We start from the raw sequence: 21,051 nt of genomic DNA on the forward strand, positions 1-21,051 counted from the left end.
GAACCTCCATATGCCGCGAGAGCAGCCCAAGAAAATGGCAAAAAGACCAAAAACAAACAAACAAACATGGTTTCTGAGTAGTGTTTCATGTTGAGAAAGGGCTTGTCTATCTGAAGATAAATTGATTTCCTCCTAATTTTCTTTTACTAATTTTATGACGTGTGGTTTACAGCTGGGTCTGTGTCGCTTCAGATGGTTTTTGTGTATGGTAGGAACAGTGTGTGTTCAGGGCCTACTTTCTGGTCTAAATGGGTAGCAGACTATCCTGATAGCATTTCATAATCGTCTCTCTTCTCCGCTCTCAGTGAAAATGTCACCTTTGTTTAAACCAACATCCTGTATTCACAGTATTTTGGACATGTCAGTTCTGTTGCTCATTGCCTGTTCTGTGGCAAGACCAGACTTTTAATTACATGTTTATAGTATGTATGGATATCTGTTCTTCTCTTATTATTTTGGCCACTCCTGAGGCATGTGGAAGTTCCTGGGCCAGGGATCAAACCCACGCCACAGCAGTGACCAGAGCCATGGCAGCAACGACACCAGACCCTTCATCTGCTGTGGCTGAAGGGACTCCTGATACCTGTTTTTGTAAAATGATTCTCTTGGCTGGTCTGCACTTTCTCTTCCATATACATTTTAGAGTCAGATTGTTACATATACAAATTTTTTTTCCCAAAAACGTCTGCACCCAGCCTGTTCCATCCCACAGGCCCCTCTGCGTGGCAGTGACAGTCCTCCGTTGAGAGCTGGGTCTGTTTCCTCCAGCTGAATCTGGTGGGCCTCTGACTGGTGGAAGGACCCTGCGACCTGGAGATGGTTGTGTATCTTGTACCGGGTCCTCTTGGGATGCCTGCTCTTAGAGCCCAGCCCCCATCCTGTGAGGACGCCAGTGCCCCCGCGGGAAGGCCACCTGGAGGTGTGCGGCCACTGTGCCGGCCGGTCCTGGCAGCAGGCGTGTCCACCAGCTCCCGGCCTTCCAGTGCCACAGCTGACACCAGCTGGAGCAGACGCGCTGTCCCCCAACCTTGGAGGGGACAGACTTGTGAGCAGAGCCAGCATTCTGGCTACTGCGCGCCGTCGGGGTTTGCGCCAAAGCTGTGGGTGGCGGACCAGGACTGAGTAGAGCCGACAGAAGCCTGGAGGCCTTTGGGTGGGACTGGCCTTGAAAACACACATTCACTTGAGAAGAGTTTGTAATGATCACCAGTCTTCTCATCGGGGAACCTGGTTTGTTTCTCCATTCTTTACGGCTTTTTTTATGTCCTATAGTACCATGGGCTATTTTTCATAAAAGTCTTAACATTTTTATTGCTAGAGGTAGTTTTTGTGCACATGATGGTGATGGGGTTTTTTTCTCTTAAACGTAATGTTTCCTTTTTTTTTGCTTTTTAGGCTTGTGCCATATGGAGGTTCCCAGGCTAGGGAACTACAGCTGCTGGGCTACACCACAGCCAGCGCAGTGTGGGATCCGAGCCACATCCACAACCTACGCCCAGCTCACAGCAGAGCGGGACCCCAGCCCACTGACTGGGGCCGCATCCTCATGGATTCGTTTCCGCTGCGTTGCAGCCGAAACTCCAGACTTCATGGAGTTTTCTAATATGGGGCGGGCGAGGGGGGCTGCTCTGGTTTGTTTTAGCTTTTTGTTTTGCTTTAGTTTTGACTTTTGTCTCTTAAGAAAGTTTTCTGTTGACAGTGTTTAGGATTTTAGATTGGAAATTGAAACTCTGCCTCATCTCAGGAGTTGACTGCGGGTTGATAGCACACGGCGTCGCTCACACCTCCTCCAACAGTCACCCTGCCGCTTGTGACGTGGTGTGGGCGCCTGTGTCCCCCTGTGTGCTACGGTGGCGTTCACTGGTCTTCCGGGCACACTTGGCTAACTCCACGGCGCATCGTTGCTGTTTTTGCTTTAAGCGGTCCGTCGTGTTTTAAAGAGAGTGAACGGGAAGCGAGGCGTGTGCCTCTTGTATCTGTGGCCTGGGCACCACCGCCAGCGCCCCCTTGCTTCCTAGCAAGATCCGGATTTCACGCGGTATCGTGACTTCTTTCATCTTTTCTGTAGTGCAGGGCCATTGGCGAGGAGTTCGTATGTGTTTTATTTTGCCTTTATTTTTGGAAGGTACTCCCTTGATAGGGAAGTCTGCTCTGAAGGGTTTTTTCCTTTTAGCACCTAGAAGAGGTTGCTCTTCTGTCTTGTGGTGTTTTCTGTGGTTACTCATGAGAAATCTTTCATTTTTGTCTGTGTTACTTTGTACAGAAAGTGTCTTTCCTTTGATGGCTTGAGATTCTTTTCTTTAGCAGTGATTTTAAACAGTTTGATTATGATTCGCCCCCATGTGCTTTTCTTCATTCCTCAGGCGTGTTTTCCTTGTCTGTTTTTGAGATTGATCGTTTTGACCGAGTTTGGAACATTTCCAGTCACTCTTTCTCTAGAGGCATTTTCTGCTCCTCTCTCTCTCCTCCGCCGGGGCCTCCAGCTGCTCGTGGTGGGGCCCCGGGGCCCCCAGCTCGGGGGTCTGCTGCCGCGTCCTCGGCGCCGTCCTCCTTGCGCCTCCCGCGCATCGTTGCCGTCGCCGCGCCGTCCCGTGTGAAGGGTCGTTTCCTCCGCAGCGTCTGGCCTGCTCTCAACCCCGCCGTGTCTTTTCAGTGCAGACTTGGTGGTGGCCTCCCCCCACCCCCCAGGCTCTCTGCATGTCTCTGGGTAACGGCAGTGGCTCTCTGCCTTCCCGAACACGTGAAACACGGTGACAGTGACGGTGTTAATGGCTTCGTCTGCACAGCTGTTGTCTGTACTGTTCCGAGTCTGTTTCTGCGGATTGATTTTTCTATTTTTTAGGGTCATATATTTTTCTTTCTTTACCTGCCTAGCACTTTTTTATTGGCTGCCAGGCATTACGAGTTGTATGTTTGGTGCTGTTACTTTATGTGATCCTGGAAGTTTTCTTGAGCTTTGTTCCATTAAGTGACTTTTAAAATTTGATCCGCTTAGATACCGCTGTTACGGTTTGGTGGGGCTGCAGCAGTGACCAGTCTAGGACTAATTCCCCCTTACTTCCTGGGGGCTCGTCCTGCCTAGTGGCCGCTGCGTGGTTTTGGGTGGCTCCCACACGTGCGTGCCGATGGGCCTCCCGGGAAGCCGGCTGCCCTTGCCCCCCAGGACTCTCGGGCTCCCTTTGCCGGGCTCTGGAAGCTCGCCAGGCGGTCAGCTGGGCCATGCGGGGCTCACCCCCCTTGTCTTCCTCCGTGAGCAGCTCTGAGTGCGCACGCCGGCACGCGTGGACACGCACAGTCCAGTGCCAGCCCAGCACCATGGCGTCGCGCCTGTAACCCCTTCTCGGTGCGGAGAAGCCCGGCGACCGTCCTCCGCGTGTCTGCTGTTTGGACGGCGGCGCCTGTGGCCTTTTCCTGCCACCGCCGTTCTGCTGCCCCAGGCCGGGCCACCCTGCCCCGTGTCACGTGACCCACCGCCCCAGGGAGGCCCGCTTTGCCCTGCCTGGCCTGGCGCACCCCGGCCGGCCCGCGGTCCCTACTGCTCTCACGCTGTGATGCCTTCCTCACCCTGCTGGGCTCGCGTCCCCGGGCTCGTCCTCTCCCCGCCCTCCCGCCAGTGGGCCCTCCTCTCTTCCCTTGGGTTGGTTTCTTCCTTTTTTTTCCGATTTTTTATTAAGGTGTAGTTGATTTACAGCGCGGCCCGCTTTGTGCCGTAGAGCACAGCGGCTCAGCCGTCCGTGTGTGTGTGTGTGTGTGTGCACGTTCTTTTTCTCATGCTGTCTTCCATCATGTCCTGTCCCAGGAGACTGGAGAGTTCCCTGTGCTGAACAGCAGGACCTCCTTGCTCATCCGTTCTAGATGTAGTAGTTTGCTTCCGCTAACCCCAGACTCCCCGTCCGTCCCACTCCCTCCCCGTCTCCCTTAGCAACCACAAGTCTGTGTTCTCTGTGGCTGAGGGTCTGCTTCTCTTTGCGGATGGTTCGTCTGTGTTGTATTGCAGGTGCCACGTGTAAGTGACATCCTGTAGTATTCGCCATTCTCTTTCTGACTGGCTTCGCGTAGCGTGATAATCTTTAGGTCCATCCGTGGTTCTGGGGACGGCGTCGTTGCATTCTCTTTTATGGCTGAGCAGTATTCCATTGTGTGTGTACCGCACCTTCATCCACTCCTCTGTCAGCGGACACTGAGGCTCTTTCCAGGCCTTGGCTGTGGGGAACGGTGCTACGGTGAACACGGGTGCATGTATCTTTTTGCGTTACGCTTCTTGTTCAGAAAGATGCCCGGGAGTGGGACTGCTGGCTCATGTGGTAGTGCTGTTTTTAGTTTTCTAAAGCACACTCGACGTTCTTGAGAGGCCCTTAATCTAATCTCAGCGGCTCAGCTTGGCTTCCTCCTCTGCAGACTCACCAAGTCTTTTTAGAAACATTCGCTGTTTGCTCACCATTGCAAGATGTCCCCCAGAACTTTGGGGGACTCTGTCCTGTCTGCTGCTCAGCAAGGCCTCTTCCTGAGAGTCCCTGCAACCTGCCAAGCAGTGTGTCCCTAGGAGGGGGGCTGGAGTCGGACTCCAGCCCCTAGAGCCAGCCCCCGTGAGGGCCCTGGAGCTTTTCGCGGCTCTTCACGCTCCTTGTCCAGGTGGGGCCTTGTGACTGTGCCTGCCCTTGACTGGAGAGCTGCTGGTCTGTGGCCGCCACGCCCGGCCTTGTCATTCCACTTCCCAGGCGCTTGCGTCGGGCTCTGAGTTCTGACGGCACACCAGCATGAGCTCCCGGCCCTGGGAACTGCCCTTCTGTGGACAGTGGCTGTGCTCTTGGATACTGGTTCACAGAAAATAGATTTTTGCAGGATGGTTTGCTCGTCGTTTTTAACCAGATCTTTTCAGATTGTGGTTGCTTCAAATTTAAACTGAGGACATAGCAGCTTTTTCACTTATCATTTAAACCAAAGGAGGAGCTAGATACCAAATTTGAGATTTAACTCATTCACGGATCAATCACATGAGTGTCGTTTGAGAGAGAGTGAAAAATCCAGAGAAACTATGGGTAGGATAATAAATCTTTCCATTAAAAGAGAGGAAAGTATATTTAAATAGCAGCTATTACTTATAGTTTCCAGAAGGCTTAAGTCTCGGTAGTGAACTGTGCTAGCATCTTGGTTTCAGATTTTAGCTCTGAATCTGCTGGTGGATTTGTGGTGCCCAAGGGCAGGTCCAAACAGTGGCAGAGCAAGGGAGCCTTCTCCTTGCCTGTTCTCTCTGGAGGAGGCTGAGGCTGGATCGCGGCTTGCGCGGTCGTCGCGCTCCCTGGCAGGCTGATGTCTGGGACTCTGAGTCGGGAGCTGCCTTGATGCTGGGGACCAGGACGGCTCCCTTGCTGATGCGCGAACGACAGTAACTTCCTAAAGGCCCCAGATGGTCCTCTTTGCTCGGGCTGGCCTCTGCAGTCGCCGAGTCCCTGCCATGGCCCGTGAGCAGCACTGAGGTTGCAGCGGTCCCAGGGGCTCCCTGAGAGCTGAGGGGCTCTGGAAGAAGCCACCGAAAGGCCTGAGTTTTCTGCAAGAGGCCTGGGCCCTGGAACGGTAGCCAGCCTGCAGCGGGAGAAGCCTCTTGCCTCCCCCACCCAGGCGGAGCCCGTGGCCAGAGGGGACCGTGCAGGGCTTGGGCCCAGGGCCTCTGGCCCTACAGACCCGGCTTTCCTAGCAGACTGTCCCAGCCTCTCCCTCTGTGCCGCTGGAAGATCTCCCCTCTGCCTCCCTGGCCTCGGGGACCACGCACACCAGGGGCCTGGGCTGAGCCGCCCAGAGCGCCCTTGGCTTTTTAGGGAGCGCCCCGATCCCGAGGCAGTAAAGCGTGCTGTCTTCTTTGCTATTGGACCCCGTTTGCCGAGGAAACTGAGGGGCGTTGGTTAACCCGCTTTCATGGTGACTTATTTGTTCTTAGGACACCGAAGTATATAAGGCTACAGTAAAAGACGACCTCACCAAGTGGCAGAACGTTCTGAAAGCTCATAGCTCTGTGGACTGGTTAATAGTGGTGGTTGAAAATGATGCCAAGAAAAAAAACAAAACCAACATCCTTCCCCGAACGTCGATTGTGGACAAAATAAGAAATGATTTTTGCAATAAACAGAGCGACAGGTAAGTCTGTCTTTACCTTTACGTCCTGGGGCTGCTGTGGATGATCTAGTTTGCTGACTTCCAGGTAGTGACAGCATCTGCTCTGTGAGCGCCTGTCCTGTGCCTGCCCTCGACCTTGAGCCTGGGATGGGTGCCGAAGGGAAGGCAGCTCCTTCTCGTGGCGTTCCTGGGCTGGCTGAACTGTGACCCGCAGCGGGCGCCTGGACGCGAGGCTCCGAGGCCCAGTGACCGTGGGAGAGACCACAGCGGGTCCCCTTTGAGGGCCAGTGGCAGGCGTCTGCACAGGAGGGGCCCTTCGAAGGCTGCAGCTCTGTGTACAGCAGGGCGGCTCAGCTGTGTCTGGGCTCTGGGCCCCTGTGTCTGGTTTGTCCACCTTCACACCTGAAGCGCAGGTTATGCAGTGCGGACCTGCCCCCTTCAGACTCTTTGAAAGGGACACGGAGACTCTGGGGCTCCTTCAGCGCGTGGACTCGCTTTCCCCTCTTGCTCGCCCCTATGGGGAGCTCCTTTCCCTTCTCCGAGCTGGGCCGGCCAAAGTGGGTCTTAAGGCCTTGCCAGTGTGAGCCTGTGTCTTGCAGTTTAGCCCTTGAGCTCACCCGGGTCCTGGGGTGCCGTGGGGAGCCTGGTCCCCGCTCGGTGACAGCATGGTCGGTGTCAGAGACGGGCGTTGCCTCACCCCCAGGTCATCACACTCATGTGCTTCACGGTGGCAGGTGCTGAGATGGAAGGTTCCGGAGTGCCGCAGGAGCCGGAGCGGGGGGCTGAGAAGTACACGGTGCATCCGGAGTTCAGGGAAGAAACCTGGGTGGCAGGCGGCAGCGGGAGGACCCCCGCCACCGCCGTGTGGCCAGTTCACTCCGTGGCCGCATCCGTGTCGGGGCCCCCCAGCACCCTGACAGTTCCTTAGGCCGAGGAGCCGTGCGCGGGCTTGCTGTGTGGGTTCCACGCAGTCCTGGGGCCACGGTGAAGCTCAGACAGGCTTTACCGGAAGTTGCAATTGAGCGGTAGACGGCTGCGGTGAGCCCATCGTGCGGCGATGTCACGCGGTGTGGACCTGAAGGTCGTCCTGCGGCCTGTTGCGGGTGCGCTGGTTATGGCCACGGTCAGGGCGCGCTGCCAGGTGCTGTTGCCGAGCGTCCGCTCCCTCTCCGCGGTTCAGCCGTGCTGAGGCTCTTGCTCTGCCTGTCTTGTTTCGGCCTAGAGGCAGGAGAGCGGCCCTGCCCTCCGGGCCTGGCGGGCCAGCGGCACACTGAGGCAGGCGGCGGCTCGCAGGCAAACCTGACGGCCTTTGAGCGCTTTTTAATATAGCAAGAGAAGTCGTATTTGTTGGGAAGTATCAGGCTAAACTCATGGAGGGTTCACATTGTGTCAGAAAAATTTGAAGTGCCTCTTGACTACTTTCTGCTGGTCCCGCTTGCTTTTATTCATCGGTCTCTTCAGAGCCGCCCCCGCAGCATGTAGTAGAAGTTCCCAGGCTCAGGGTCGAATCCGAGCTGCAGCTGCTGGCCTACACCAGAGCCACAGCAACACCAGATGCAAGTTGAGTCTGCTGCCTGCACCACAGCTCACGGCAATGCCAGATCCTTAACCCACTGAGCAGGGCCAGGGATCAGACTTGTGTCCTCATGGATACTGGTCAGGTTCCTTACCGCTGAGCCACGGCAGGAACTCCCGGTCCCATTTGAAACTAACTTGCTTTAACTGAAGAATAAAAAAATAAGTAAAATAAAATAAAACTAACTTGCTTTAATGACTATTCTTTTGTGTAAAATTTAACTCAAATTTTTAACATTTCATCTTCAAGATTTAAAGGTGCCTTATAACGTTTTGATTTTCATGAATAAGCAGAGCCGCCTCTGACAGATCTATACTCTTTTTTTTTTTTTTTTTTGTCTTTTTAGGGCCACGCTCGCTGCATATGGAAGTTCCCAGGCTAGGGGTCTAATCAGAGTTGCAACTGTTGGCCTGTGCCACAGCCACAGCAACTCGGGATCTGAGCCACATCTGTGACCTACACCACAGCTCACGGCAACACCGGATCCTTAACCCACTGAGCGAGGTTGGGGTTCGAACCCGAATCCTCATGGATGCTAGTCGGGTTTGTTACCACTGAGCCACGACAGGAACTCCTCTACTCTTAACATAGATTTCATTTAATGCACAATTTTTTCTTTGACCAGTGAGCGTGTTTCTACACCATTGCTGTTCGTGCGTAATACTCCGTGGTGTTAATGCAGTATGGGTTGTTCGTGCCGTCCTCTGCCGGACTTAGAAGGTTTTGCTTGCTCATTGTAAACATGAGGAACCTCTTTCCAGCACAAATGCTTGTATGTCCGGAATTACTTCCTTAGCATGAGTCCCTCAAGGGAGAAACCACTGGGCCAAGGGTTTTGTGTATCTGCAGACCCTCAGCGAGTGTTGCTGAAACCCAGGGTCGCCTGTCGCCTGTGCCAGGTGCCCAGTGCCTGGCGAGGACCCCAGCCTGGTCCCTCGCCGCGCAGCCGTGCGCCCAGAGGGCACTGCCCCACTGCAGCTCAGCCCCGCCAGCCCAACTCACGAGCGGTTCTGAGTTAACCGTCCAAGCTTGATGTGAATTTCTGAAACACGGTTGGTTTGGTTCCTTAGTTAACAGGAGACGATCTAGCACAGTAAACGCTGAAGGGCACGGCCAGGCATGGAGAGAGGAAGGAGTGTCCTGTCGGCTCCATAAGCGCCAGGTCCCTGAGGAGAAGCATTGCTGGTGGTGGTTGGCGCGCGGGTCGGTGTCTAGGTCAGGGCGGAAGCCCGGGCCCCGCGTGGGTCAAGGTGGGCGCTTACAGGCCTTGACCCGCGCCGGCAGAGCCGCCGCCCGTGCGGTGAGGCGGCGCAGGTTAGGGCTGAGCTGGCTGGGCCCCGTCCTCGTTCGCGGGAGGTGGCCCTGTCTGGCGGGTAGAGTGCCTGGACTTGCTTCTCGGTTCTGGTCCCCCTCTGGTGCATTTTCCAGACTGCGGGCCGTGTCACCCTGTCGGCCGGCGGGTCACCGCTCTAGACCGCGTCCTTCCTCCAGGAGGCGGGCCGGGGCGCCGAGAGGGTGCAGCGAAGAGTCTGTGCCTTTGGCTCCTTGCTGGTGGTTCCGGGAAAGTATTCACGGAAGAGAAGCGTTGAAACTGCTAGCACAGTGTTTAAACATTGCTTCTGAGGTGAGGTTTATGCATCTGGCGACGACAGCATTCTGGAGAGGGTTGCCTGCGGGATGCCTCGGTGGTCTTTTCAGATGCGCTGGAAACACTTGGGGTCTCCTGCCTTCGGTGTTTTCACACCGGGGGTCCAGACCCTTCGGTAGGGAGGCTGTATCAGGCCCGCAAGCCAGGCCCTGTTCGTCTCAGCCTCCTTGAGTCGTCGTGGGCTCCCCCTGCTCCTCAGGGGCCCACGGCCGGGTGGGATCCGCAGACCAGCAGAGAGAAGGCCTCGGAGGGCGCCCTGACTGCTGCTCGGGTGGCCTTGGGGGAGAGGCTCGCCCAGAGGAAGGTGCTAGATGGAGCGAGGGGAGGGCGGCTCGCTGGGGGCGCCCTGCGTTAAGGGTCCGAGGCTGTTACTGCGGGGGCGCGCGGGTCCCCCGCCCCCGAGCCACCGCCCGCTGTGTGGGCGTGGCCCAAAGGGGCGGGGCGGGGGCGGGGAGAGCGTGAGCGTTTCCTGGGCTTGCGCTGGGGTGGCAGGGGGCACAGCCGCGCCGCTGGGCTGGTCCGTCTAAGTCCAGCCTGGCAGTTAGGGGCACCTCCCTGAGAGGGCCCCGGAGGGCGGGGGCCGGGCCTGGGGAGCGGAGGGAGACGCCCGCTGCCTCTTCCCCGTCCCTTCCACAGCAGCTCTCTGAGGAGTCGCACGAGCTGCTCCGGGGGCCCGGGACCAGGTCTCCGTGGGGCCTTTTCCCCGTGATTTCTCCCCCCGTGCCGCAGGGAAGGCCGGCGGCGCGCAGCCCGGGGAGCGGGCGCGGCTGGCAGGGACGCTGTGCCGGAGGGTTTTCCAAATGCGGAGGAGTCCGCGCGTGTCCCCGCAGGTGTGTCGTGCTCTCCGACCCCTTGAAGGACTCCTCCCGAGCTCAGGAATCCTGGAATGCCTTCCTGACCAAACTCAGGACCTTGCTGCTTATGTCTTTTACCAAAAACCTCGGCAAGTTTGAGGATGACATGAGAACCTTGAGGGAGAAGAGGACGGAGCCCGGCTGGAGCTTCTGTGACTACTTCATGGTGCAGGTGCGTGGCTGCTTCTGGAGGGGGACCCTTTCCTTCCCCTCCCTCCTTCGCCCGCCTTCCGGGAACAAGGCAGCTGGCGCTGTGCTGCGCTGCGACCCACGTGGCCGTGGCTCACGGGCGGGCGGAGCTCCCTTCTCCCGCGGGTTAAGCCGCAGGTCAGGCCGGGAGGGACTCCTGAGTCATTAGACCTGGCAGCTGCCTGCTCCCTCAGGGCTTGGCCTCTGGCCTTCGCCACTAAGTCCAGTTTCGTGAGTGTCTCGGGCCTCCTGGGGTGTCTTTCGTGGGCGAGGCTTGGGCAGGGAGCCCCGGCAGTGGTGGCGATGCTGACCGTGAAGGTGCCAGCTCCCTGCCTGGCACCGCGATGAACCTGCGACTCCCAGGAGTGTTTCCTCTGTAGTTTCCTTTTATAAACTTAGGTGCCAGGAAAAGACTGTCTTAAGCTGAACGGTTTCTTCGCTATAGGTTATAAGAATGTTTAGGTTTTTCAAAACTGCAGTCTGTAGTCAGCTCTCTGGCTCGCTCTTTTTTGAATATGGCCACACCTGCGACACATGGACGTTCCCGGCAGTCAGGTTCTGAACCCGCTTTGCCACAGGGGGAACTCCACTCTCCTCTTTTTGAAAAGAAAAGTCTTCAGGGAAGAAAGGGGTGTGAAGAGGCATAGGTGGGGGCAGCCCCTCCCAACTGCAGAGAGGGGGTAAGGGTGTTGCTCTTCGGCGCCTTCTTGTTCACCATATTTTGAGTGAAAAAGCAAAACTTTCGTATTTAACCGTCACTTGTGTATGAATTACAAGAAGAAATAATGCACTTTGAATAAATAAAAGACCAATCCCCATTAGAAATTTTGAAGTTTACCTCTCATTCTGATGCTTCTTCATGGTATTCGGCTGATGTGGGCCACACGAGGGAATTGGCATGCGTTCTTCGTAGTTCCCTGTACGGTCGCCCTCTGGCAGATCTTTCAGGGCGCCCTGTCTCTGCCCTTCACGCTTATTGAACTGATTTTCTAAGAGTGACAGACAAGGAAAGAGGGAATCTGAGTGGTGCTGGATTGGAATCGGAGCTGACTGGCCGGCTGGCTGCTGGAGAGAGAGACTGAGAAATACGGACGTGTGTGTAGGTGCGGGTTAACGCCTGCGCACACGTTTCCTGCTCTCGCCGCTCACGGGGCCTCGAAAAAATGGCACCTCGGTAGCAGCGAGCACACTCAGTGCCAAGTGTGAGCAGAGTGCACACTTGGTTTGGAAACCGCATTCTCTGGTGAAAGGGGCCAGGGCTCCTCGTGCAAGTGGTAGATTCCAGGGCTGGTGCAGGGAGGATGCCGTGTCTTGTAGACCGGAAAGGAAGAAGGGCACCAGAAAAGCTGGAGCTACGCCCCACCTAAAGGAGCCTCCTGGCGGCCAAAGCGGCAGCAGTTTGTGCAACAAAATAGAGACAGAATTGGGGTTTAACCTGTGGGACGCAGTGGCTGTCCGCGAGTCGCTGAGCTCTAAGTCAGCAGTGGGCTAAGAAAGTGAGTGGAGGAGGTGAGGCCGCTCTCTCTGCGGAAGTCCAGTTAAGGGGGGGGGGGCGAGGGGAGCACCAGCCGGGAAAGGCTGGCCAGTCAGGTCCCAGGAGTCACGGTGGCCTTTTCCTGCTTCTTTCCGGCCTCCTGTCTGTGTGTATCCTGTTGACACGTGTGGTGATTAAATCGATTTTTACGTAGCATAGCATAAGCACTCTTCACATGCTGCGCATTTTTCTCTGCTGTAATCTTTCAGAGCTCCATGTTTCAAAATGCTCATTTATGCTTTTGCTCTTTTTGGGTAAATAGGAGGAACTTGCCTTTGTTTTTGAGATGCTGCAACAGTTTGAAGACGCCCTGGTGCAGTATGATGAACTGGACGCCCTGTTTTCTCAGTATGTCGTCAACTTCGGTGCCGGGGGTGAGTAGCGGTGTTTTAGAAGCAAATTCTCTTCTCCACATAGCTTTCCCCGCTTTTGAATCGTCTGGAAGCTGCCGTTTACCTACCTAGCGACTAGGTGACCGTTTGTCGTTTGACGCAGATCATGTGGACACACTCCCATGGTTCCTAGAGGAGGCGGGAGGAGAATGAGGAGTGAGTTACGCTTTTGGCAGACGCTTGAGTGACGAGAGTGTTTCAGAAGCTGTCTTTTCAGATGCACAGTGTCGTTTCTACGACTCTCAGCTGGCTGGTGCTGTTTCTGCCTCTGCGCCTCCTTGTTAGCCTCGGAGTGGGCATCTTCTGCTTCTGTTGAGAGGCCGTCTCTGTGATACTATCTGAGGGTTCATTACAGTGAGTCTCCTGACACCATTGCCAAGGGTGGTCACCTTTCTTTTAAGCTTTTAAATGATGTCTTGACATCGTCTGAAAATACAAAATCAGCACAGTGACCCATGTACAGAGAAAACCTTAGAATTGTGCTGGTTTTTGCTCGATGCTTATTTTGACAGAGATGGCATCCCATGCTGACATTTGTCTGTAGCCCATCGCAGGCCTCTCTTCAAGGTAGCAGACCAGGGTCGGAGCTCTTTCTGATCGTAGCTGCATAGCGCTTCTCAGTGTGGGTTGTTAGGCTCCCTTCAGCCACCCCGGTGTTGGACATTTGGGTTGTTTCCGTCCTTGCTACCACAAGCCTTAGAACCCTTGACTCAGTGTCTGAGGAAAGGCACCGCTTCAGGGACCCACTGCAGTGTCTGCTGGCGGGCCTGTCAGGAGGTGGGGGGCGGGGATGGTCTGCTCGGGCCCTGGGCACTGCCCTCGCCAGTGAGCTGCCACTGACCCCCCCCCAGAACACTTTCTGTGCGGTCCGTATGTGGACCTCTTACTCTGCCGAGACACAGAGAGAAACGTGTGACCTAAGCAAAGGATTTGCTAATTGGATTTTCAAAATTTGGAAGAGGAAAATTGCATTTTTTCTATTTTGCATGTCCATACCATACATCGCTCTCAATAGCTTACATATTGCTTCCATTATATTTTTCATAACTTCTTTGTTCTCTCAGTTTTAAAATAAATCTGGGCCAATTTAAAATCCACAGTAAGCCTGGGCCAACTTTCGCAGCTGAATGATGAGATTGTTCCCTTTTGTTCATTCGTACAGCAGACACTTCCTGAAAGGGACCCCCCCCCCCCGCCCCCCACCCCATGCTAGCTGCTGTTCCAAATACGGTGGGAGCAAAACAGTTCCTTCGTTTATGGAGTTTACATGCAGGGGAGACAGGCTCAGAAGAGGGACACACATCTGTCCCGTCAGGCGCAGCAGCAGGCCCAGGAGGTGCTGGCCGCAGAGGAGGACAGGTGCAGGGCGAGGGGGACGGCCGAGCTGTGCCGTGGGGTCGGTGGTGGGATGGGCTGGAAGGCCCTCCCCGGAGGTGGCTTGGCACAGAGCCTGCGCGAGGCGCGGGAGTGAGCCAGGCGCTCAGGGGGCACCGACACGGCGCCGAGAGCAAGGGCAGCTCAGGCTGGGTCCGCCGTGGCGGGCACGTGGGTGTTTAGCGGCGTCATTGTGCCAGGAGTGCAGGAGGAGACGGTGACCTTGCCCGCCTTTTGGAGGAGCCAAGTAGATTAAAGTCTTTTTCCTTCAGGATTGAGTGACGGGTTCCTGTAGACGCTTCTGTTTCCTTTAAGATCTCATTTGGTCTTAGGGCCATAAGTGAACATTGTTGGAACTCGTTGGCAGTTAAAGAATGCTCTCCCTTGGCCTCCTGCTGCTGCATCTTCCATGTGCCCACGGGCCCTCCTCTCGGAGCCACTCGGGTAGTTGGCACGGTTGAGGGGGAGACAGGCTTGAGGCCTGAGTACGTCAGGAACCGTGTGGAGGTGGAGGAAGATGAGAAAGAGCAGCGTGGTCCCGTGGCCAGGCCACTCCCGGCACACGCGGGGTGAGCCGCCGCCTCTTCCTCCTCCTCCTCCTCGGGGCTGGCCAACCCCAGAGCCTCGGGTCCCTGAGCCCCAGTCCCGCAGACCCTGCTTGCACCCCGACCTGTTCGTGGCCTTCCGGGCCCGGTTCAGTGTTGTGCCTTGTGGCCTTCGTCCTGTCCCCGTGCTCATACCCAGGTGCCAGGTACCGAGGCGGTGTGCTTGCGGCAGCTGCCCCGTCCCTGCTTCGCTGGACCGGGTCCCCGCAGACTGGAGGGGCGGCCGGCGCTGAGGGCTCCCCAGCCGTCAGGCCGCCCGTCGGTCCCCGGGGCTCGCGGTGCTGCTCAGGGAGGCGAAGGGATCTGCAGCCAGCGCCTTTCACGATGTGTGTTTGTTTAGATGGTGCCAACTGGCTGACTTTTTTCTGCCAGCCGGTGAAGAGCTGGAATGGATTGATCCTCCGAAAGCCCATAGATATGGAGAAGCGCGAATTGATTCAGAGGCAAGAAGCCACCCTGTTAGATCTGCGCAGTTACCTGTTCTCTCGCCAGTGCACCCTGCTCCTCTTCCTGCAGAGGCCATGGGAGGTGGCTCAGCGCGCCCTAGAGCTGCTGCACAGCTGTGTGCAGGAGCTGAAGCTCCTGGAAGTGAGTCGCCCCCTCCCCCGTTTCCCCGCGCTCGCTCGACGGTGGATGCAGAAACCTCTGACCCTCCCAGCCCTGGCCCTGAACTGTGTGTGCTGAGGCCCCGGGCCCCTTCTCTGAGTGTCCTTCATTGCCATTCTGTTACTCGCCTCCTTCCGCTTGACACGGGTGGATGAACTGCTCAGAAATACCGCTTCTGCCCTCAACCTCGTGGAGGTCATGTTGGCCCCAACGAGCCTCTTGGACTAGTTTCTGAATAGAATTTTTAAGGTCACTTTGGCTCATGGCGTGGGAGCTGGTCTTTGCTGGCGGAGTGCTCGCGCGAGGGACCCACGGAATTAGGTTTGTAGGTAGACGTTCCTTTTGCTTCAGAACTGTCTTTTCAGATCAATGGTTTTGTGCACGAACAGGCCGGTAACAATGTGAGTGACACGGCAGCTGTGCCACGGTCATTAGTAGCACGAAGTTTACCGGAGGTACGTCCCGAGTGCGTGTGTGCGTGGGTGTGCGAGAGAAAGCAGGTAGTGAGGCATTACAGTGTCCGCCTGTGCCCCCGGGCTGCTGACCGTACACTGCACCGAGAGTCAGAAGCTTTTTGGTGAGGTCAGGGGATTGCGATGACTGTCCACTCGGGGCAGGGGGCGCGCCTTTTGTGTTTCAGTGGCCTCCTTACATGGACAAATGTGCTATGCGCACACAGGAGATGACCTGTAATTTCAGAGGGTTCACGGCACGCACCCCCACCCCCGGTTAAGCGCTAAGCTGACTCCGTTTCGTAAGTGAGGAGAGTGGGTGGCCGCGGTTATCCATGACTTACCCAGTAACACAGCTAGTCACAGAGCCCGATCACCCGGGGCAGGCTGGTGCCCTCTCTGTCTTGCTCCACACCCGGAAAGGGGCTCCCAGGGCACAGCCAGAGAAGGCCCCGTGACCCCTGGCAGGCATAGTCTTCATATAGAGTAGCTTCGGGTTTGTGTCCCTATCAAACTAAAGGACAGGCCCAGCACGTTGTTCGCAGTGACCTTAACAGATTTAACGCTCGGAGTCTCTGGGGCGGAGCGGGTGGGGCAGAGCCTGTGGGGCGGGGCCGGTGGGGCGGAGCTTCTGGGGCGGGGCCGGTGGGGAGAGGCCTGTGGGGCGGGGCCCGTGAGGAGGAGCCTCTGGGGCGGGGCCCGTGGGGCGGAGCTTCTGGGGCGGGGCCAGTGGGGAGAGGCCTGTGGGGCGGGGCCGGTGGGGAGAGGCCTGTGGGGCGGGGCCCGTGAGGAGGAGCCTCTGGGGCGGGGCCAGTGGGGAGAGGCCTGTGGGGCGGGGCCCGTGAGGAGGAGCCTGTGGGGCGGGGCCGGTGGGGCGGAGCTTCTGGGGCGGGGCCGGTGGGGAGAGGCCTGTGGGGCGGGGCCCGTGAGGAGGAGCCTCTGGGGCGGGGCCCGTGGGGCGGAGCTTCTGGGGCGGGGCCAGTGGGGAGAGGCCTGTGGGGCGGGGCCCGTGAGGAGGAGCCTCTGGGGCGGGGCCGGTGGGGCGGGGCCCGGGAGCAGGCTTGGGACTTGGAGTGAATGGCTTCTTGTTCCCTGTTCCCCTCACACTGTGTGACTCTGTCCAGCTGGGCGTCCCCATGCGTCAGGCAGTGGACGGGGCAGCCGAGCCCATTGAAGAGCCTTCCAGGCCATGGTCGTCGCGGCGGGAGCCTAGCATCCCCCAGGCGTGGTCCCATGCCCGCCCCTCTGCTTTGTTTCAGAGGTGCCTTCCGCGGTGGTCCCGAGCTCGGGTCCTGTCCTACACAGTGACCTTCGGGAGGGGCAGGGTGTAGGCCGCAGTGTAGCCTGGGGACCATCGGCAGGGGCCCCCCTCTCCTTGCCAACCGTCCTGGGCGCTTGCTCACCCGAGGGATGGGCCTGCAGTGGTCCTTGTGCAGGTCAAGGCCCCACAGGTGACAGGAGCTCAGGGAGGTCAACCGTCGCCCCCCTTCAGGTGGCTGGGGACCTCAGTGTGACACCCCTTACTCAGGTCTTCCTGAGTGTTGCCTTCAGAAGGCGGAGGTCCCTGCGGACTGGGCCAGCGTTGTCCTGGCCCTGTGGCAGAGCAGGCTTCAAGCCTGGCGTTCTTCTCTCAACTTCATCATCTAAGATGCTCTCTCTAGGTTGTTTGGTGGGGGGGGGCGGCAGGAAAGAGTTGTTATGTCTTAAAGGAGTTTTGAGGTTGGCTGTTAACTTGAAAAGCTCATTCTTAGGAGTTTTTTAAATTTTTGTGGAAACAGTGAAATTCGAAAGTGTTTACTTTTTCTATACATTTGACTCTACTTTCGGAAGTTGACTTATTTCTTGTGATTGCCTAGCTTGCTGGTGACTGTTGGACACGTTCCGTCCACGGGCAGAGGCCCACGTGGAGCTTGCAGGCTGGGCTGGCGTGTGGTTCTTCTGGGTTAGGCCACAGTTGTTCACCCTTTTGAAGCCACAGGCCCACGTATTACACGCGTTCTGTGTGTTTCTTCCTGCGACGTTTTAGCGGGACGTGGTGCACGTTTGCTCCTGAGGTCTGTCCAGCCTGTCCTGGTAGCTTCCCGGTTGTTTATCCGTTGGTTTAAAGTGTCTTCTCTGAGCGCAGGAGGTACTGTGTGCCAGGGCCCAGTGAAAGGGCGGGGAGATGCGGACGGTGGCAGGGAGTAACGTCTGTAACGGCGTATCAGCTCTGCGGGAGTTGAAGTGACTCCCCTTGTGAAGTATTCCCTTCTTGTCTGCAACATTTAACAAAACCCACCCCGTGTGCCCCGATTACCAAAAGCTGAGTATGTCCTCCGTGTGAGTTTGGACAGCACCGGCGAGCACCCGCAGGATGTGCCCGTGCCCCTTCCAGAGGAAGCACCCCTTTCGGCCCGCGTGGCCCTTCTCTCCACAGACGTGCTGTTCTCTCCTCGGGCCTCTGCTGGCCGGTGGGCCTGGTCGGCATCGTTTGCAGGTGCAGAGGCGTGTCTGCACGTCCACCCTCTGTGTGCGCCCTGTCAGGCTGCCTTCCAGAGAGAGCTGCCCGTTTTCACTTACCCTAGCCGTGCCGTTGGCCTGCGTCTCTGGTAAGGAAAGAAAAGTAACAGGGGTGCGCGTTTTCATCTTTACCGGACGGGCAAGCGAGAGTCGTACAAGGAAGACGTTTCCTAGGAGGCAGCTTCGTGTCTGTGACGGTGACTGCCCAAGTGATTGCTTCGTTGGGCTGCCGCGTCTTGTGTCAGCTTGGGCTCGGGGGATGCTCACAGGCAGGGCAGGCCGGGGGGACGAGGACTGCCCGGGACCCAGAGCCCGCCGCCCAGCTGGCCGAGTGCGCGGGGCTGTGGAGGAGCTCGGGTTAACCTGGAGAGCCCCGAGAAGGCCTGCGGGCCGGCAGTGCTGCCCCAGGGTTGGGGCCTGCGGAGGACGGAGGCAGGGGCGTGGCGCAGCAGCGCAGTGCCCGGCCCTTGGGCCTGCTGTGCGCCAGACGCTCTGCCGGGCTCCTCCGTGGACAGGCGGGGGTCCCTGTGTGACCTTGAGCCCTGAGGTCCGGAGCTGGGAGAGGAGCGGGAGTGGACAGGAGGTGGAGGGGAACGTGAATGGGGTCGACCCCATAGGCGCGGATGGCGCTCTGGACTCGGGTGGTGGGGGTGGAGAAGGCCCGCCAATGAGGAAGAAAGGCGTGTCCCTGCCCCGGGGAACCCACACTACAGGCAGGGCCCTGTGCTGCCAGCAGAGAGAGGGTGTGCCGGTGGAGGGGGCTCGGGCCATCGAGGAGGGAGGGCCAGTCCCCCCACAGACTCAGGGATCAGCCTTTCTGCAGAGCCTGACATGTTCGAGGGGAGGTTTCCGAGGTGTCCTGTGTGAGCTAGGGTTTGAAAGATTCCTTCGTTCAGCAGCTGTTCATCGAGCATTCTCCTGTTTTGTGCCAGGCAAGCATTTGTTCTAGGCACTGTGTCTTTAGCAGAGAGCAAGACCAAACCCCACCCTGTGGAGCTTTCATTTTAAAGGAATGAGTAGGACAGGTCACAATCTACCAGGTGGACACAGCTTGGGTGGCAGGTGCAGAGAATGTGCATGTCAGGCAGAGAAAAGTCACTTTTATTTAAGGAGCTCTGGCAGGAGCTCCGTCTTGCTGGAACTCAAGGGGTGAGGCAGGGCCTGGGGGTGAAGCTGCAGAGACATTGGAAGCCAGATCTTTTTATTTTATTTTGTTTGTTTATTTATTTATTTATTTATTTATTTATTTTAAGGCCTTACCCACAATATATGGAGGTTCCCAGGCTACGGGTCGAATTGGAGCTGTAGCCGCTGGTCTACACCACAGCCACGGCAACGTGGGATCCGAGCCACATCTGCCACCTCTACCCAGCCCACAGCATCGCCAGGTCCTGAGCGAGGCCAGGGATGCTAGTTGGGTTTGTTAACCGCTGAGCCACGACGGGCACTCCGAAGTCCCATCTTGGAGGGAGATTTTGAAAGTGTCATCTTGAGAGTTGGATTTTATCCTGTGGTGAGCAGGGAGCTGCCACTGGGTGTGAGGCTGGGGTGCCGCGAGGGGTGTTAGGGCCTGGAGCATGGAGGCAGAGAGGGATGAAGATTAGGAGGAGGCCAGAGAAAAGACTTCAGCCGTGAGCCCGGGGAGAGAAGTGGGGTTCTGAGCTACGGCACTTAGGGTGGACTTCGAACAAATGGAATAAAAGTTTTATTCAGTGGATAAATTCTGAGCCAACTGAATCTTACACTCTACACAAATAACTATGATTTGATGAAAGCTCAATCGAGAAAGCTCTGAAAGATAACATGGGAGAATGTGTCCTCACGACCGCGGGGTGAGCGACCGCGTCTTAAGCGGGACCGGAAAGCAAGAGCCTGACGCCCTGCACCGCGGGCAGTCAGAGCCCCTCTTCCTCCGGCCGGTGGAGGGGGATGGGCAGCACAGAGAAGGGCACGAAGGGCCTCGGGCTGCGGGTCAGGAAGGACTGCTGCCCGGGACCTGTGAACGGTGTCTGCCAGTCAGCCTAGAGGACCGCCGAGCCGCTAGGAAATAGGTGAGCCTCACTGGTTCCCGCGCGGCGCAGCCTCACCCTCAGTGGAGCAGTGTGCGGGTGACCTGGAAAGGCCCGCCTGGGGTTCCTGGAGGCCGGGGGAGCCGGACTCACTGCCCAGGAGGGCGTGCGTTGGGTCCCACTTTGCGAAGTTGTTTGGCGGTGTCTGCTGGGACTGAGCCTGCACGTGCCCTGGGAGCTGCAGCGTCCCCGCCTGGTGTCAAGGGGACAGGGCAGAAATGCTCGTGGCAGCAGTTTCGTCGTTGCTAGGAACTGGAAATAACCCAAATGTCCATCCCGTGCGAGGGAGACGGTCACCGGCAGGCAGACAGACAGCGGTGCGGAGGATCGGACTGCCCCGGCTGAGTCTCAGAAACGTGGGGTTAGAGCAGAAGCCTGTGCTGGAGTCCCACCCGCAGGGTTTTTGACGAACCCCCGAAGTGCTGTGTCTTTGCAGGGGGGGCTGCTGTGGCTGCCGTGCCCCCGGGGGGTCGGCCCTGGGCAGGGTCCTTTGGGCACTGAGGTTTTCCGAATCTGGGGTATCTAAGCAGTGAGGTTTGACGGAAGAGAATGAGAAGACTGCCTTTCATTTTAAGGTTGAAAAATGGTGAAACCCCTCTCGCCTTTCCCCATGATACTGATAGCAGAAGAGGAACGAGGCGTTAGGAAAACAAAAGACCGTGTATTAAGAAATTAGTTTTAGAAGTCGGTGTTCACACAGGAGATCACGCGGAGGGCCCAGAGGTCTCTGGGAGGGGCTCGGCCTCGGCCGCCTCAGGCCTGGGAGGCATCCAGAGGCGAGGGGCTCGGCCCACCTTCCGACGGTACCTTCTGATCAAGTGACTGTTCCGTACTGGTTTTTCTTTTAGGATTTAAGTAGTTTGTCTCCCGTTCTAACACCCGGGCAGCGTAGCCTCCGTAGGGACGGCCGGTGGCATCCTCCGGCCCTTTCCCAACGGCCAGGTCCCTTATCTGCTCACACGAGGCGGTTCTGCCTGCGTGGGGCGGCTCTGGGCACCCGAGGCAGCACCAACTCTCACGGTCCCGCCGTGAGTAGGACCAGTTACCGTGTCGCACCAGAGCTGGGGTCCCAGTGGCAAGGTGGGATCAGGGCCCCTGAGAAGACAGCCTGCACGGCCGCTGTGCGTGGCGAGGCGCCGTGG

General features: G+C 57.4%; 1 protein-coding gene across 6 annotated transcripts in view; it reads left to right on the plus strand.

The window, feature by feature from the left end:
• The window catches only part of TRAPPC10 (trafficking protein particle complex subunit 10), a 77,110-nt gene that overhangs the window by 29,552 nt on the left and 26,507 nt on the right, over positions 1-21,051 (plus strand). For all 6 annotated transcript variants that reach the window (XM_047797573.1, XM_047797621.1, XM_047797583.1 and 3 more), the window contains exons 4-7: positions 5,936-6,132; positions 10,166-10,361; positions 12,175-12,286; positions 14,624-14,871. In XM_047797573.1, coding sequence (XP_047653529.1) covers positions 5,936-6,132; positions 10,166-10,361; positions 12,175-12,286; positions 14,624-14,871 — 753 coding nt within the window. The remainder of the gene's footprint in view (positions 1-5,935; positions 6,133-10,165; positions 10,362-12,174; positions 12,287-14,623; positions 14,872-21,051) is intronic.

This window comes from Phacochoerus africanus, chromosome 1 (genome assembly GCF_016906955.1).
Source record: "Phacochoerus africanus isolate WHEZ1 chromosome 1, ROS_Pafr_v1, whole genome shotgun sequence".
Taxonomy (NCBI): domain Eukaryota; kingdom Metazoa; phylum Chordata; class Mammalia; order Artiodactyla; family Suidae; genus Phacochoerus; species Phacochoerus africanus.